General features: G+C 36.2%; 1 protein-coding gene across 1 annotated transcript in view; it reads left to right on the plus strand.

Annotated features, from left to right (window-relative positions):
- Positions 1-20,140, plus strand: part of camk1b (calcium/calmodulin-dependent protein kinase Ib) — a 109,878-nt gene that overhangs the window by 19,483 nt on the left and 70,255 nt on the right. The window contains exon 2 of the mRNA XM_056468124.1: positions 10,684-10,794. Within this exon, the coding sequence (XP_056324099.1) occupies positions 10,709-10,794 (86 nt within the window). The 5' untranslated portion in view covers positions 10,684-10,708. The remainder of the gene's footprint in view (positions 1-10,683; positions 10,795-20,140) is intronic.

A 20,140-nucleotide genomic window follows, 5' to 3' on the forward strand; every position in this document is an offset into this window, starting at 1 on the left:
GCATTCATTCATTGTTCAAGCGTAAAACGAGACAAAAAGCCGTTTACTCGCACGCGCCCGTCAGAATCGGCAGGCTAGCGCAGAAGCTCCATTGAATATACTGAGGTAAAATAAATGCTCATATTATAAAGACATGGCGGGGGGAAATGTTATTTAATGCAGTGCTTCTTGTACAATCTGAGACCCACTTAACATCCGATATCACTCAGCTAGTGGAGATCGCGGATTTTTAAAGAAAACTGACCTTAAATGCGCCAATTTTTGCATTGGCATACAGTTGACTGGCAAATTCAAAGTCTTATTAGCATGCTTCGGCATATACCCTATAGGAACTGAACTTTGGCAGTTGATGATGACGTTACACGAGAACACGAGGACGCAAGATCGCTGAAGAACGCATATTGAGAAACAGCCATTGTGTGGGAAGCAGTACTTTTGCGTTATATCGCGCAGCCCTACTGAAGACAATCGCCTATTGCATCTTTAAATTCTATTCTGGCATACTTTTAGTGTACACCTCAAAACAAAAACTGCAACAATTAGAGATGCTGAAAATATAAACGTTTTAAACCCTGCTAGTTTAATGTAGGCCATTTCACTGTTTGTAGCTAATCGATTTTCTTCATTTTCAATGAAACCCGAGATCTTTCAAAATAAAAGGCTCCATTTGTGTAATGTTAAAGCAAATGTGTGGGTGTGATGTTTATGGACTAATTCATATTAGTTTTTTATAGTAATGCAGCATGTTACTTTGAGCAATCAATATTTATAGTTCATTTTTGTTGCAGTGACATTAAGTGTGTGTGTGTGTGTGTGTGTTAATACACCACATCCTGTGATTTAGTGAAGTTGTTTGATGATACCCATAAAAAAGCAGATTCGATTTGTACAGCTTTACAGACACTTAGTGAATCCAGAACTAACCAGTTGTCTAATGGTGCAACACACTCGATTAGGCCATTTTTAAATGCATTTCTGATTGTTATTCAGTCAGAATCCTTCAGAGGAAAACAAAGGCTTATGATACTGTACATTTATAACTGAAGATGGTTTCATGTGGTTTCTAGAGAGATAAAGTCATAAGATAACAAATAAACTGCAGCTGAAGTTTAATGTGGTTTCTTGAAGGAAATCAATCATGTAGGATAAAGACAATTCGTTACTGATGTTGACTTACTGTAATGAATATCGTTTTTTGAAGAAAAGTTTGATTTTACAGACTCTAAGTAAACTCTTACATGACTATGACAGTAAAAAAAAGCTTTACAGATGACAGTGCAGTCAAAATAAACACGCAATACATGCACACAATGTTGCTGTTTCCTTAAAATCCTTGTTTTGTCATTTAGACCGAGATAGTTAATGATGCTAAAATGAAAAAAAAAACAAAAAAAAAACAAATGCACATTTGTAAAATGTAGAAATTTTTAGAAGGATGTGTTTTCAGGATTCCATTATCGTATAAATGTCAACGTGATCTCACAGCAATAGTTTTTCTGAAAAAATAAAAGTAATAATAAAATATGTCAAATGTTTTATTTTTACAAATTTATATTATTTTGATATGGCTTTTAATTGACATTTTTTAGCTGGATAGTATCACTGACACTTAAATAAAATAAAATAAAATAAAATAAAATAAAATAAAATAAAATAAAATAAATAAATAAATAAAAAATTAATTAATTAATTAATTAAAATAAAAAATAAATGAAAATAAAAATTATTAATAATTAAAATAAATAAATAAAAAATACAAATAAATAAGGATAGTATCATTGACACATTTGAGCTTTTACATTAACAAAATTAAATAAAATTCAGTTAAATTAAATAAAATTCAGTAAAAAAATAAATAATTAAAAAAATACAAATAAACAAAAAAATTCAATTCAATTTAAAAAATTATAAATAAAAAAATATGTAAATAAAAAAGGATAGAATCACTGACACATATTTGAGCATATTCATTAATTAAATAAAAAAAAATATTAAAATAAATAAATAAATACAAATAAACTTTAAAAAATGCATACAGACAGACAGACAGACAGACAGACAGATAGATAGATAGATATATAGATAGACAGACCGATCCATACATACATACATACATACATACCTGTTTTTATCCAAGTCATTGTATGTTTAAAATGTTATTTTATTAATTTATGATTACAAATGTACAAATGTGGATAATTTATATACATAAAAAGAGTATTAAATTCAAGCAGTGTTTGTTTGAGGTTTTAAAATATTTTATTTGTGACAAAAAATGTCTAAATATGAGTGAAATAGTCTTCCACCATCATTCACTGTGATAGCTTTTAGTAAATAAATAAATAAATAAACAAGGCAACATATATATTTTTTTCTCAACTGGATTTATTAAATATAATATAAAGCAATGTTTGCTCATGCTAAATCCTCTTATATTTTAAAGAAACAATTTGCTAACAAATAGTTAAAACGTATTTAAACAAATGTATTTAAAATTACAATGAATTAGTATTTTTGGGGCTGCACTGTGATACTGTTACATTGACATTTTAATGGTTTATCATCTATTAAATAGTATTTTATAAGTAAATATCTATTTAAATGTTTATTTATTTATTTGAAAAAAATTTAATTAAACAAGACACATTCTAATGCATGAAAACAAAAGTTATAAATAAATGTAAAGCTCTGTTACAGTGGTGCAGTGATGTTACTTGATATCTTTGTCCCACATGTGAACTGCATTTAAATGTTTTTTTTTTTAATCATTGACTAAAATAAAAGCTGATGGTTTAAAATCATCTCATTGATCTGTGTATAAGCTGAGAGGCTAGTCTTTTTTCTGTGCTAACTGACTGCAGTGCACTTCACAGTTGCTGTCGATAGAGTTTAACTTACTGAACCAGGAACATGATTTTATGTAGGCCAGGTTCAGCTCTGATGATGACAGCCAAGTTTAAACGCTCAGATGTCTGATCTATGTAACACGGCTGCGACATTGCTCAATACTACTACCGCATTTTGCACAACTTCTGCTTTCGGAAAGAGGAAATGTACTGTCTCCTACCTAAAAAAAAATAACAAAGAGGGCCCTATCATACACCCGGCTATTTTCGGATTGAAGCAGGTTTCATTTTCACATTGTTAGGGCTTTGCTATTTTGAGGCAACTGATTGGCCAACTAAAAGTTGCTCTAAAGTCAAAAGTGCAGAGTTTTTATTTGGTATTTAAAGAGTGTGTCAGTGTTATGTACCTATGCGGGTTCAAAATGTGCATAGACATTGCTTATTACACACACAGGGATGTGCAGCGATACACAAATATCATCAAATATAAAAAAGTAAAGGATTGAAATGTTTAAAATTATGATTATTGATTATATGATTATTCTCTACACAAATATAAAAAGTTCTACCTCCTCCTATGCCTTCTTCACCTCAGGGGGCTGTGGTGGGATTTACCACGTTTTAGAGATGCATGCATCCCCATATGGGGCATGAGTGTGTTTGAATACAACTCACAGTTTTTGACAGACATGCTGTTGTTATTATTCATATTGTTCACAACTTAACTTTGTTACAACCCACTACAAAACACTCGCAGACGTTAGTAAACCGTTCAAAAGATGCGCCTCTCAGCGCAAAAAGCGCATTCGGTGCAATCTCCCCCTAAAACGGTCAAACATTTTGAAATTGCTCTGACATTTTTATTGAAAATATTAAAAATCCCGTGAAGTGCTTTGAAATATGCATTTTAATTCGATGTTTAACGTAATCTTAAGCAAAACACGATGAGAGGGCGGGGCATGGAGTAGCTCCTCCCCTTTAAAAAAAACAGCCAATAGCGTTTTGCTTCATCACCACTCTGCCAGCGAAAGTGGTTAGGCTCAAGCGCATTCAATGAAAAGCAAATGAGAAGCGTCTTAAAGGGGGCGGGGCATGTCAGATACTAGAGAACATGAGGTGACGTGAATAAAATTGTTGATCCATTTAGGCGGAAGTGACATACTACAAGCTTTACATATTTATTTCAGTTTAATATCTTCTAAATGCGAATTTTGTCACTGTTTTGGAGCACACTAGCTTATAGATATCCTTAAAACAAATGATACTGATACTAACATCTAAAACACTTTATTTAATTTCATTAGTGTAAATGAAATGTTAAGTACAGTAAGAACTTTCATGCTGCTGCATATGCGGGGGTATGAATTACTGAGGTGCTTGATTAAAAATGATGTTGCTTTAAAAAAGAAAGAGTGCAAACCTTGTAGATAATAGAGAAGGAAAGGAATGGAAGTCTACCAACATTTTTCAGAATATCTTCACTTGTGTTCAACAGAAGAAAGAAACTCAAATAGGTTTTGAACAAGTAAAGGGTGAGTAAATGATTGTCTTTGCTTTAATCTCTTTAAGTTAGAATATGGAGCCAAAAATCTTTTTGTTTGACATGAGGTGACAAACAAACCGTCTCTGTGAATTCATTTGATGCAGGACTAGGCACGTGCCGGTATCACATTTTCATGCTGCGATTAATTGATTGAGCTTTTATCACGGTATACGGTATTATCACGATATTTTACTAGAGAAACAGGTAAAAAAACACAAAAAACTTCAGTTTCATCAACTTAGTAACTTTAATAACTTTTTAATTAACTAAAAGTACTTCAAACATTTAAATACAAATAAATATAAATAAAACAATACACAATATAAAAGTAAACTTGAGCAATTATATCAAAGTGAATGTGCAAAGGGAAACCGTCTTCGATCAGCAATCCCTCTGCATTTTTTTGGAACCCAAAATATTTCCAAACCTCTGACTTTACCCTTTGTGAAGGGGGATAAATTGTCGGCAGCGTTCCTCCTTCCGCCATGCTTCTTCTTCGTGTGAGGATTAGCGAGCGGTGGCAGCGGCGGCGCGCACTGCGTGCACACAGTGCTTCTACATGCGGGGATTGTTTACATCAGAGTGCGCATCAGTTCTGCGCAGCATATACGCAGTGTTTCTTCAAGCGGTTGATGGAAAATAAGCTAAGGCGCGTTCTAAGAATATAAATTCGGATCTATTTACTTTCACGGTATTTTGAAGTGCCCGCGATAATAAGTGCCCGCGGTGATTTATCGCATTACCGAATACCGGCACAAGCCTATGCAGGACAATACTAAACGGGTTATTTTAGACCATAAAGCTCCTCAGTTGTTGTCTAGGAGGGGCGGACAGACAGTGACAGCTCTTAGGAAATGGTTTAGCACTCTCCAAAATAGACACAACAAACCCCCGGCCCACACAACAGAGGACAAGTCGTGAGTCTGAGCTGAAATGATTGCTGAAGATACCAGGGCGGACGCTAGTCCTGTGAAATGTATCATTTCCGCATCAATATACAGTTTACGTCAGAATTATTAGCCTTCTTGAATTATTAGCCCCCTTGTATATTTTTTTCCCCAATTTCTGTTTAGCGGAGAGAAGATTTTTTCAACACATTTGTAAATACTTTTAATAGCTCATTTCTAATAACTGATTTATTTTATCTTCGCCTTGATGACAGTAAATAATATTTAACTAGATATTATTCAAGACACTTCTATACAGCTTAAAGTGACATTTAAAGGATTAACTCGGTTAACTAGGCAGGTTAGGGTAATTAGGCAAATCTTTGTATAACGATGGGTTGTGTAGATAATGGGGGAAAATGCTTCAGGGGCTAATAATTGTGACCTTTTTATGAAAAAAAATAACTGCTTGTTTTTATTCTAGCCGAAATAAAACAAATAAGACTTTCTCCAGCAGAAAAAATATTATAGGAAATACTGTGAAATATTCCCTGCTCTGTTAAACATCATTTGGGAAATATTTGAAAAAGGAAAATTCACAGGAGGGTAAACAATTCTGACTTCAGCTGTAGCAATGTGCACATCTGCAATAGTCACACCGCAGGATCTGCAACGTCAAGTTTAGGGTTGTACGATATATTGTAAGTTATCACGATAATAATATATGCAATATCCATATCAGGATTGAGGTCAGAATTATTAGCCCCCTTTGATTTTTTTTTCTCCTTTTTAAAAATTTCCCAAATGATGTTCAACAGATCAAGGAAATTTTCACAGTATGTCTGATAATATTTTTTCTTCCGGAGAAAGTCTTATTTGTTTTTGTGTTGTTTGTCTTCTCTCCGTTAAACAGATATAAAAAATAAACAGGGTCTAATAATTCAGGAGCGATAATAATTCTGACTTAATGTCATATCCAGATCTGACCAATCGAATGGCGCCTTTTCTATCTTCATCCCCACCTCTCCAGTAGGTACTGTTACGTGAGGAGGGGGGTGGGGGGCAGATATTTTTTCCCCAATATCTGTTTAACAGAGAGAAGATTTTTCCAACACATTTATAACATAATAGTTTTAATAACTAAGGATTTCTAAATAAATAAGTAAATAAGATTTCTAATAACTGATTTCTTTTATCTTTGCCATGATGACAGCACATAATATTTGACTAGATATTTTCTATACAGTTTCTATACAGCTTAAAGTGACATTTAAAGGCTTCTGGGTAATAAATTTACCTAGGCAGGTTAGGGTAATTAGGCAAGTTATTGTATAACGATGGATTGTTCTGTAGACTGTCGGAAAAAAAATGTAGCTTAAAGGGGCTAATAATATTGACCTTAAAATGGCTTTAAAAATATTAAAAACTGCTTTTATTCTAGCCGAAATAAAACAAATAAGACTTTCTCCAGAAGAAAAAATATTATCAGACATACTGTGAAAATTTCCTTGCTCTGTGGGGGAAACCGGAGGAAACCCATGCAAACGCAGGGAGAACATGCAAACTCCCCACAGAAATGCCAAATGACCCAGCCTAGGCTTGAACCAGCGACCTTCTTGCTGTGAGCCGACAGCACTACCTACTGAGCCACCCGTAATATAAACATATATTTTTGAATTGCTGAAAAAATCACTTGCAAGTTGGTTAAACCGTAAGAAATATGATCATGGCAACACTAAACAACGATACCAGACATTATCCCAGTAATGTGCAGTCCTAGTCAAGTTGGGATTGTAATTAGCGAAGACATAAATGTTATTTGGGTGTATAGATCTCAGGATATCCCTGTACAGCGGTCTGCGTGGAGTTGAAGTAACGTTCACAGCTTTTATTCAGAGCTGTTTGGGGACTTGTGAATCGTGCTGTTGAAAATCAAATCAGAGCTCTATTTAAAGATTTCCAGTCACACGTTTTGTTTTGCTGAGAAAGCCATGTGAGAAATCTACCTGTGTTATTGCAGAGCTGATATGTTTCATCTTTCAGTGTAATATTTGAGGGGAATATTCCATACATATTTTAGGCATGCACTGATAAGAATAAAGTCAAGCCAGTACCAAATTATAGATAAAAAATGTATATAAATAAATATTAAAGCTAAATAAACGAATGAAGAAACACTATCTAAAATGCTGTTTAAATATTAATAACTAGTAAAACCAGTCTGTTTTTTTTTTACATTACAAAATGAGTACTGGTTTTGCAGATCTATTAGATTTTTTTTAACAATAATTGCTTCCTCTTGATATCATTAACACACTACAGTATATGCACTGTATATAAATAGTGTAAATATTATCAGACATACTGTGAAAATTTCCTTGCTTTGTTGAACATCATTTGGGAAATTTTTAAAAAAGAAAATAAAATTAAAAGGTGGGCTAATAATTCTGACTTCAACTGTATAAATAGCAAATGAAACGAATACTCAAATACATGGAAAGAGCCTTTATTTTGTTGTTCTTCTTGAAACTTTGAGCAGCTGTAGAACAGGTAAGTGTGAAGTAAATGAGCTTTTCATAATATGTAAAAGTCTTAAGTAAAGTCATATGGTGTGAAATTTTAAGACTTAATAGTTAGTTCGTTTTACAAGAGTCGTTACAAGATTTGTATTATTTTTTGAACCTATGACTGCTCCGTTTACACTGTCACATCTCATTGAAAATTGAAGAGTGAACAAGCTGAGTGTTTTTTTGCTAGCGTATGTGTATGTAGCCGTCAGACGTCTTGCTCAAAGAAAACAGACACATGGTGAGCATTTGCTGTGACATGACGGCATCTTAATAGTAATCGCAGTTTACACACAGTAAAAAGGCCTTATAGCTTCAAGGCACATCATATGTCATCATGTCACACACTTGTAAATTACACCACAGCCTTGTAAACGTGAAGATTTCCTTATGCTCGGGTCATAATCCAAAATGAATTGCCCTATAGGACAAAGGTTTTAAAGGAACACTCCACTTTTTTTGAAAATATGCTCATTTTACAGCTCATCTTGAGTTATATAGTTGAGTTGAATCAATTCAGCTGATATCTGTGTCTGGCGGGAGAACTTTTAGCTTAGCTTAGCATAGATCATTGAATCGGATTAGACCATTAGCACCTCACTCAAAAATTATTAAAAAAAATACAAAAAGTTTTCCTATTTAAAGCTGGAATTTCCTGTAATTATTTTGTGTACTAAGACTGACGAAAAATGAAAAGTTGCTATTTTCTTGCTATAGTTCCTGTAGTCACTATCTATAGTTGCTATTTTCTAGCTATAGTTCCTATCCTAGCCATATTGACCTAGAAAATAGCAACTTTTCATTTTTGTTAGTCGATCTTAGTACCATTTTTTAAAATCCATTCAGCTAATGTCTGGGTTTGGCTGGAGCACTTTTAGCTTAGCTTAGCATAGATCATTGAAAAGATTAGACCATTAGCATCTCGCTCAAATATTGTAGATATTTTTAATTTTTGTAGAAAAATTATTTTAAAAAATACAAATAGTTTCCTATTTAAAGCTGGTATTTCCTGTAATTATATTGTGTTCTAAGACCGACGGAAAATGAAAAGTTGCTATTTTCCTGCTATAGTTCCTATAGATGTTATCTAGCTAAAGTTGTTATTTTCTAGCTATAGTTCCTATCCTAGCCATATTGACCTGGAAAATAGCAACTTTTCATTTTTGTCAGTCGGTCTTAGTACCATTTTTTAATTCATTCAGCTAATGTCTGGGTTTGCCAGGAGCACTTTTAGCTTAGCTTAGCTTAGCTTAGCATAGATCATTGAATCAGATTAGACCATTAGCATCTCACTCAAAAATTGTAAAAAAAATTATTTAAAAAAATACAAATAGTTTCCTATTTAAAGCTGGTATTTCCTGTAATTATATTGTGTACTAAGACCGACGGAAAATGAAAAGTTGCTATTTTCCTGTTCCTATAGATGCTATCTAGCTATAGTTATTATCTACCTATATTTCCTAGCCATATTGACCGAGAAAATAGCAACTTTTCATTTTCCGTTGCTCTTAGTAGACAATGTAATTACAGAAGGGTCAGGCTTTAAATAGTAAAAGGATCTTTTTTGCAGTTTTTTAGGAAGATGCTAAAGGTCTAATCCGATTCAATGATCTATGCTAAGCTAAGCTAAAAGTGCTCCCGCCAGACGAAGATCAGATGTAGGAATTCAAAAATGGTAAAACTCAACTGTTTACTCTATTTTGACCCTCTGTCGTTTAACTCTTTAACCCAAATCTATAACTCTCAACCTTTACGCTTGTATAATTGTGGAGTTAAATAGTTGTGTTTTAACATTTTTGATTAAATTCAGCTGATATCTGCGCTTGGTGGGAGCACTTTTAGCTTAGCTTAGCATAGATCATTGAATCAGATTAGACCATTAGCACCTCGCTCCAAAATTTCCAAAAAGTTAATAAAAAAAATACAAATAGTTTTCCTATGTAAAGCTGAATTTATATTATCATATAATCCTGTATGTTTGTTAGTTATATGCTTCAATAAAAAAAAAAAGAAGACCGACGGAAAATGAAAAGTTGCTATTTTCTAGCTATAGTTCCTATAGTCGCTATCTAGCTATAGTTGCTATTTTCTAGCTATAGTTCCTATCCTAGCCATATTGACCTAGAAAATAGCAACTTTTCATTTTTGTCAGTCGGTCTTAGTACCATTTTTTTAATCCATTCAGCTAATGTCTGGGTTCCCAGGAGCACTTTTAGCTTAGCTTAGCTTAGCTTAGCTTAGCATAGATCATTGAATCAGATTAGACCGTTAGCATCTCGCTCAAAAATTGTAAACAATTATAAAAACAAATAATAGTTTTCTTATTTAAGGCTGTAATCTTCTGTAAATGAAAATTAAAAGTTGCTATTTTCTAGCTATAGTTCCTAGCCGTATTGACCTAGAAAATAGCAACTTTTTATTTTACGTTGCTCTTAGTACACAATGTAATTACAGAAGGTTCAGGCTTTAAATAGTAAAAGGATCTTTTTTTGCAATTTTTTTTTTGCTAATGGTCTAATCTGATTCAATGATCTATGCTAAGCTAAGCTAAGCTAAGCTAAAAGTGCTCCCGCCAGACCCGGAAATCGGCTGAATGGATTAAAAATGGTAAAACACGGTTGTTTAACTCTGTTTTGACTTTATTTAATTGTTTAACTCTCAATTTAACTCAAATCCATAACTCTTAACTTAAAAAATAAATTAAGTGTTCCTTTAAGGATTCAGCTGAAGCTCTTGTAATTTCATAGGCTTTTCATGCCAGAAAAAGTCTTGGCTCTAAATATCTGTAGGTTTTTCTTTATAATGTATAATAATTAATCAGTTTCCTCTTTCTCTCTCAGTTTCTCCATCATCGACCGTAGCAAAATGCCCCTGGGAGAGGATGGACCCTCTTGGAAAAAGAAAACATCGAACATCAAGGATATCTATGACTTCAAAGAGGTTTTGGGCACGTAAGTTATTAAAACCTTTCACTTCCAACTCAGCAGCTATACAAAAGCTACCGCCGATGTTTGTGTTTTAAGCTGACGGCAGGCGTTTCTTCTTGACATTAATCATACTTGACTTTATTGAATTAGGTTAGAGTTTTGTGCCGAGGAACTTTTTGTGCTGACCTTCTGCGGATGTGGCACTTTCCTGCATGGTCACAACGCTTGCTTGGCCAAGCAGGATTTTAATGGACTTTTAATAGGGAACGTTTAGTATTTATGCTCATCCTGATGGTTCATTATGAGTTATGTGGAAATTATGAATTGTTCAAGAGCTCATTTACGAATAGGAGTGTTAAAGGTACAGTAATGTAAGCAGACTGTTTAATTAAATGGGTTTTTGGTGTGTGGGAAAGCTTGACTAATATTACTTTAGAGAGAAACACTGCGCTATGAATAGCGATGTGCAATAGGATGATATACAGTTGTTATATGTAATTTTTCTTTCTGGAGAAAGTCTGTGTTTAGTTTGAGTGGAATAATTAAAGTTTTGGTCAATATTAATTTTAAGGTCAATATTATTAGCCTCTTTAAGATATATATATATATATATATATTTCAATTGGCTACAGAAGAAACCACTGTTATATAAAACCTTGCCTAATTATACTAACATACCTAATTAACATAATAACCTAGTTAAGCCGAATACTAGTATCTTGCAAAATACATATCTTGAAAAATATTATGTACTGTCATCATGGTGTAACCCACGGGTCCTACTGCGCCCAACCCAGTCTGAGCTGGGATCGAACTGGCGATATGGGAGTCGGTTGCTCTAATAAGGAGGCTAAAGACCATGGCCTCTAGCGTCTGTCGCTAGAGCAACTTTAGAGATAAGAAGAGTCAGGTTTAGCTGCATAGCACTTTCCTAGCTGGCCTCTGTTACTCTCACCCCCCTAAACCTCAGTCATATCCCGGATGAGCCCCCATGTGTGACCCAGGAATTGAGTTATTACAACCTAACAGACTCCTGCTCACCATTTCTGTTTGTTGTCAAAACTGACATCTAGAGGGGTGTGGTTAAGTGTGTTAGCCACGCCCAATACCTCAGACAGACCTAATCTGAGAATTTAACTAAACACAAACAATTTCAATGTCAGATTACATGTGCAAACTATTTTTTTTCTCTTAATGACATGCACAGATGAATTGTTCACCACAAAACTAGCAATGTGAGCTAACACAATCAACATGGTTAGTTTTGATTTCATTTGTACCTTAAGATGCTCACAATTCCTTCACATTCAGTTCATATAAAACAAAATACAGAAGCAGAAGAATCATTATGACTGTATGTTCAGATTCAAACCCTGCAGTCTCTCATTAAACACTTCCACATGCTGCACTCGGAGCCAGTTTAAAGACTGGGGGCCATCGTTAGGGCTGAGCTTTCTATTTATTCCACTTTGGCATGCTCGGATATCGGGTCTGCGAGATGACCCTTGCTCTCCTCAAACAGTGACAGGAGTGGGAAAATTCAGAGCCAGTATTTCAGGCCCGGATTCAGTGTTTAATGGAATCTACACTGACATCATGTCTGCAGTGAGAGTTTCAGACAGGAGAGAAGGGGGAAACTGCGCTATCGTTTATTTCCTCCGCTTCAATGTGGTTTGATTAATGAGAATGCGGAAAGACCTATTACGGAATAAACATATTAACTTTATTAAAAGGAGCCTGTTTAGTTTTAATGGCTGCCGATCATTCCTTTTGTCAGCATGTCAGTATTCGCTAAGGTCAGTTTTGTATGTTGTCCAGGCTTGTTTGGGGACAGATCAACAGCTCTGCGTCGTTCAGCTGCGAGTTCATCGTGGGTTGGTTGTCTTGGCAACAAGAGGAGACACTTTCCATATGGACTATAACTGTTGCTATGGAAACAAAGTTTTTATTTTCTATTAATAATCTGGCGGGTAAATGTGTAAGCATCGAGAGCCTCGATGTTCTGTCTCATAGAAATGTTGTTGTTGTTTTTTTTTTTTGTGATTTTGTCCAGCCTGTAATGCTCTGCTGAATTTCACTGTTTGACTGGACGTTACACAGCTCCTCATCAAATCTTGGACTATACAAACCCTTTAAACGCACTAAGCCAGTCTCATTAAATCAAGCTTTTAAACTGGAGACTGTATCAATATAATGTCAGCCTGTTATATGCTTCATTTAAACTGCTATTGATTCATCGAGTGAGATAGAAATGTAAAGACCTGGGGCTTCAAGTACAAAGTCTTGCATTGAATTCATACTTAAAGATTGCGTACGGACAAAATCAGATGTATGAAACACTGCATACGCGGAAACCCACGCATATTCTCTTTGTACATCCGAATTAACGTGAAACTGAGCGCACGTGCACGAGCGCAAAACCCCTCCCTGCCTCCTCCCCCTTATAAATATGGTAATGACTCTACTTTGGCATAACCAAGCGAAAAAGAAATGGCAAAAGCAAGCACGAAGAGAAACTTCACAGAATGTGAATTGGAGGTGCTCCTATCGGAGGTAGACCGGAGAAAAACTGTGTTATTTGCAAGTTTGTCCCCCGGAATTAATAACAAAAGAAAAAAAATAGAGTGGGAGAGTTTAGCTGACGAGGTTAACGCAGTGTAAAATGTTGTAGTGTCTATTTAGGCTAAAATATCTGCAAACATATTATGGTATTTTTAAGCTTTAGAAGAGTCAGAAATGTACATAACTGCACCTTTTAATAATGGCGCGATTAGCAGTAGTTTGAGTGCAAATGTTAGTAATGTTAATAATTGATTTAAAGGCCACCTATCATGCAAATTCAGCTTTTGTTAGCTGTTTGGATTGTAGGTATGGCGTGGCCACAGTCATGTTGGAGTGATATAACCACAACAAGCCTCTTCTAACATTATCCTGGTGTTAAAATTGGATCCAGATTACGTCGATTTTGATGTAGCGTAGCAGTGCAGTATTATACGGAGTCAATCTAGGGCCATATATATCTGCGGAATAAAAGAAAGTTTGGCAAGCAAAAAATAAAATATTGAGCAAAAAAATGTATAAATTAAATAAATGCGAATCTCCAAAAATTGAGAAATACATTTTTATTTATTGAGAAATAAAAATGAAATGTGCAAACAAAAAACAACTACAAATAAAAATCAAGCAGTGCAATTTTTTTTTTAAATATTTGCAATTGGAAAAAAATAACATATCTATATTTGCAAAACTTTTTGTATAGCATTGCCCTTACAAAACCAGTCCAGTCAATTGCAATGCTCATTTTTATTTGCTTTTTAGTCAGCTGTGAGTTTGCGATGCTGTTTTCACTTTGCCCTTCACGTTTCTGTGCGTTTTACTTTGTGGCCCTGATTTGAAAAGAGGGTGGAGTCAAGGGAACTTGAGCGTTTATGGGAGGCCCAGACCTACTGGGCTGTAAGACCATCTCGGTGACACTGTGTCTTCAGGTGATGACGTCGTTTAAATGGAGTTTTCAAGTTCCCTTGACCCCGCCCCCTTGACTCCGCCCCTGAAACGCATTGCTTATTATTTTCAGAATTTTCTCGTTTTAGAGAAATTTTGTCATTTACTTTTAGGCAAACCAGGCTCATTCTGAAAATTTAGTCCTGTGGACGTTTCTGGAGACCGCAAATTACGTCACGGGAAGGTATGTATTTTAGCAGTTTTTGCTAAAATCCACGAGATGCGCATTTTCGTATCTCAAATTTCTATCGGGAGTGATGTTCGCCCCCGCTGTTCTCGCGTAAACCCACCAGAGGCCGCTGTCGACCGAACGTCTGTCTGACTGACTGAATGACTGACTGGCCGTCCGACCAGTCGACAGACCCACCCTCCTTCCCTAAACCCAACCAATTTTAGCGATTGACCCGCCCACCCAATTACTTCCCTAAAACCCAACCAACGATTTACAAAAGCCGTCCAGAAAAAGAAAAGCCCTCGTCTGATTTTTACCACGTTTTCGGATTTTACCACATTCTCACCCTGTTATTCACGCGTTCATTTTATTTTTTGAATTCTGTTTTTGTCTTACCTGATTTCTGGACCTGCTCTTCCTCGGACTCGAACCCCGTCGTTGTCGTCGTGATCATCTCCTCTTTGAATCTCAAGTCTGCAGACGTACACGAGGAGCTAACTGGACAAACTGGTTGCAGCAGGAAAACCCTCCACACGGAGTAAGCGGTCAGCCGGTAAGCACGAAAAGGAACGCCGTCACACCGCCCCCTAGTGTTGGTTAAAAAAATGAAATTCAGCCATACGTACCCCTGGCTACATAATTCGCGGTCTCCAGAAACGTCCGCAGGACTACATTTTCAGAATGAGCCTGGGTTGCATTTTGGAGACGCTTTTGTCCAATCAACTTACAATTTAGGAGGCATTTAGAGATTCAACAAGAAGAGGCTATACATACAATATATGCTAATTATACAGAGGAACTGCACGCAAAGTGCACTGGTGCAAGTGTTGGTTAAAATGACAGAGAGATGAAAAAGTGTGTTTTCTACAGGTGGTTTGTCAAGCCCACTCACCTGTGTGAGGCACACTCAAAATTGCATAATGTTTTGAGCTTGTCAAGTGGTGTGGTGGGGGAAGGCAAGAGGGTTCAACTCACTACCACCTAATGGAGTGTCTTGTATTCTTGGTGTATTGAGATTCTCATGAAAGAATTGTTTGCTCGACTTGTATCCAAGAGAAACAGACTGTATTTAGCTTTGGGGCGGATGCTGTTTGTTTCATTGGGTTTGAACAGTTGTGTATGTACTCGACGCTGAAAATTGTCATGCTTTTCAGCCCCCCACCCTGTCCCTCGTGCCCAGCTCGCATGTAGATCTCCTGCAAACTGGGTTTATCAACACCATAATGACTTCCTTGAGTAAATGTTTGACTAAGCGACTCCCATGGACACTCTTTCAGATTAAACAGACTGTTTTTTTTTTGAGGACGTCGTTAAGAGGGTTGTGTAATCTTCGCTAAGTACACATAATTGAAACGCTCAGCAAATGTACATTAGACTTAAATTCTTGGGATGGCGGTGTCAGTGTGCGTGTTATTCAGGGTTTATGAATACAGTTTCTTCTGCTGTGATAAAGCAGAGGCTTGAGATTTAGCGCGTGATGTTTCTGTGTGTGTGAATTGATGGGGGTCACATTGTGCTTATATGAAGCCCTCATACTATATCATCATATATAGCGGGGAAAATAAGTATTGAACACGTCATGTTTTTTACTGGAAATAATATTTGTAAAGGAGCTGTTGACATGGAATTAAACCAGATTTTGGTAAAAACCCAAACAATACAAACATAAACATAAAATAAAAAAAGAGTTCTGTGTAGTAACAATGAAATGACACAAGGAGGAAGTACTAAAACTACTGAAATGCATTTAATACTTTATATTTTGGTGAGGTTTTTTTGGTGCTGCAGCTTAAAGACGCCTCTCATATGGAGAATGAAGGCACGTTCATTGCTCAGGTGTGAGATTCTCACAGACTTTAACAGAGTGTAAAAATCTTGATGTTTCTGTGGGTCTCGTCTATCAAATCTGATCTTTATTTTGTATTCTCTATTGGATTCAGGTCAGGTGATTGGCTAGGCCATTCTACAGCTTGATTTTCTTTCTCTGAAAGCATTTGAGTGTTTCCTTGGCTGTGTTTTGGATCATTGTCTTGGTGAAATGTCCACCCTGGTTTTATCTTTATCCTCCTGCTAATGTAGATGTTGGACTGAAGCAGCTGATATTCATTTACACTGAGGAAGAGCAGAGGCTTGCTGAAGAACTACTGAGAGATTTCAGCTGCTGTCTGAGCTTTCACTGCCTTTCTACACCTCCCTTTCTTCATGTGTTCAATACACTTTCCTTGCATCCTTTCATTTTATTACACATAACTTCATTTGTAAACTAATTAGATCTGTTTTTTTTTTGCATATATGGATTTCTTTGGTTGTTATCAACATTTGGTGAAAATTTCAAGTCAACAGCACCTTTAGAAATATGTCATCTGAGAAAAACGGTGACGTGTTCAATGCTTATTTCCCCCGCTGTATAAAGCATCATACATAAAAATATATATTTACATATAATATCATAATGCATTTATGAAGTGAGCTTCACACAGGTGAGTGGGCTTGACAAACCAACTGTAGAAACAATTTTTCTATTTAAAAACAAACAAACAGCTCGTTGTGTGTATTACCTATTCTTGCCTCCTCAGTTGTAAGTCGATTTGGATAAAAGCGTCTGCTCCGTCTGACCTGGTACTAGTAAGTTGTACCCATAGACTGTAAAATATATGGACGTAGTGTCCGTGACGTCACCCAAAGATTTCTGAAGAACTTAAAAGAAGCTACAAGTAGGCGTGGCCAACCGTCGCCATTTTGTTCTTGCGTCATCGCACCGACCAGGGGACACCAAACAAGGCCAAAGAGGTGGAGCTTGAGCGGAGCTACAGACGCCTGCTAGTATTTTGCTTAGACAAGCTTTTCTTTGGGAGAACGCTTAATACTTCATTACCTGCGACTTGTTTGTGTTCTGACCACATGTGCTTGGTTGTACACTATATCAGTGTTTAGTCTTTTAAAAACACTGTAGTAATACATTGAGCCACTAAGCATTGTTCTTATGATGTTTTTCTACAGGAGGAAAACCCGAATTACTTCTAAACACTTCAAATATAGTCTGTGTGAGTAAATGCAAGACTATTGATGAAATCCAGGCATAAAACTCTATGAAAACGCTTCAGACGACTGTTCTAGAGCCTACAGCTAATCAATCTGTCAGATTCTGGAGTGCTTTACGGGTCTATAGAAAAATATTAATGATAAATGATCTTAAATAAAACAAATACATTTATAGAGATGGTAAATAAGTATATAATTTCATTCACCTGGGAAATGGAGGACATGTGAATAGTTTGTGAGCACAATTAAGTGCACAAAGCATCCTATATCATCTGATAATTGTAGAAAATAATACAAAAAGGCAATTGACTGTATAATGCCAGATAAAACAAAACAAAAATACGATGTACTGTATATGCTGGGTTCAGCGGCTAATCAGCCGGAATCAGCTCAGGTGACGAGACAGCGACCAACGAGACCTAGCTGTCACTCAAGTGGCCACACCCTTAATTATGCAGACTTAATAAAACTTAATAAAAGCGAAAAGGATGAGTTATTAGAAAAATTCACCCCCCTCACAGTTGTCATGAAGGGTAATATTAGCTATATAAACCAAAATCGTTCTTTGTACCAGGCTGCAAACACATTTTTTCTGCTGTAAAGTTGGACATTTTAAAAGTGGGGTCAATAGAAGTTTACTCCATATGAAGCCAGTACTAGCGGAATTTCAATGAATTGCAGTTTGAGCTACTTCCGTATTTGCTTTATGAGGGAGAGCGAGGGGTTGCCGCTTGGTTGTACCTAATAAAGTGGCCGGTGAGTGTATATATTAGTGTTTTTCAAATTTTTCATTCAAGGTTTGTTAATCTTTTTGGCACAAACGTATCCCATAATAGTTTACAGTTTAATTCTTCAATGCAGCATATTTCTGCGTTAAACGCTGCTTGACATTAAGGGATAAATCACCCCAAAATTGGTATTCTGGCAATATTTGCTCACTCTGATGATGTATCCCTAATTTGTATTAGTTTATTACTATCCAGGGCGGCTCAGTAGTTTGAACTGTTGCCTCACAGCACGAAGGACGCTGGTTCGAGTCCCGGCTGGGTCAGTTGGCATTTCTGTGTGGAGTTTGCGTGTTCTCCCCGTGTTGAAGTGGGTTTCCTCCGGGTGCTCCGGTTTCCCTCACAGTCCAAACACATGCGCTATAGGTGAATTGAATAAGCTAAATTGGCCGAAGTGTATGAGTGTGAATGTGAGAGTGTATGGGTGTTTTCTAGTACTGGAATGGGTGTTTTTGCGGATGGAAGGGCATGTGCTGTGTAAAACATATGCCAGAATTGTTGGTGGTTCATTCCGCTGTGGCAACCTCTGAAATGAAGAGTAAGCCGATGGAAAATGAATTAATGAATGTATTCCTATTAATTTGATGTTAATACAACAACAAAGCATTTGAAAGAACTGTGATAAAATCGAGATTTTCCTTAAAAAAAATAGCGATATGATATTTGTGCTATATCACCCACCCCTGACAGACAGTACGGTTTTAACGGCAAATATTTAAAAAGACATTTTGACCCATGGTGGTGCGGGTGCACAGTGGGTAGCACTGTCGCCTCACAGCACGAAGGTCACTAGTTCGAACCTCAGCTGAGTCAGTTGCCATTTCTTTGTAGAGTTTGCATGTTCTCCCCGTGTTGGCGTGGGTTTCCTCCGGGACTTCTGGTTTCCCCCACAAGTCCAAACACATGAGCCATAGGTGAATTGGGAAAGCTAAATTGTCCGTAGTTTATGTGTGTGAATGAGAGTGTATGGGTGTTTCCCGGCGATGGGTTGCAGCTGGAAAGGCATCCGCTGCGTAAAACATATGCTGGGTAAGTTGGCGGTTCATTCCGCTGTGGCGACCCCGGATTAATAAAGGGACTAAGCCGAAATGAAAATGAATGAATGAATGGATTTCGACCAATAGAGTGTAAGTCACTACACAAATTAGTTTTAGGTTTCAATGAGAAAAGGAAAAGTTTTAAGTAATTTCACTAGCATCTCTCTCTTTAATTTAGACTGTGACAAATGTTTATGGACAAGCGTAACAGCACAGATTGTATTGATTTTTGCCTGGTGTTTACAGCATGTTTTTGTGTCACAGTCAGCCTGAAAGCCTACCAATAACCTAAAAAACCTAAAAAAAAACACCAATGTCCCAAAATAGAATTGGAAATGGGGGGAAATTGTGATTGAAGCAGCTTTCTGTTAACTAAGAGAGAGCCGCTGGCCTGTAGCCAGAGCTATTCTTGGTTAATAGGGTAGAGTGCTGTTGGCAGGTTTTGTCTGGACTATCAAAATATTTAGATGTACTGTATTTGTGTGTAAAACTGTGTCATATTTATAAAACAGTCTAAAATAGAGTTAGTGGAGGGAGCAGATTAGCTGTAACTATTGATATAATTTTGACCGTTATTAAAATAACTATATAAGTAGAATGTAAATATATATTAGCCTCAATGCCTTCCAGAGTTCCCGCCAGAGGAAGTGACATCACATGCTTTATCTATCGGTAGTTTAAAGATTGTCATGTCTTTTTCTAATGATGTTGACCAGAACATTGGGACAAACACTTGTTCTTAAGAATGAATCGATTTTGAGGGCCTAAACACGCTCGAAAACTTACGAAGTGTCAAAAATGTACGTTTGTTATAGGTTTCGGAAGTGGGTGTG

This window comes from Danio aesculapii, chromosome 11 (assembly GCF_903798145.1).
Source record: "Danio aesculapii chromosome 11, fDanAes4.1, whole genome shotgun sequence".
Taxonomy (NCBI): Eukaryota; Metazoa; Chordata; class Actinopteri; order Cypriniformes; family Danionidae; genus Danio; species Danio aesculapii.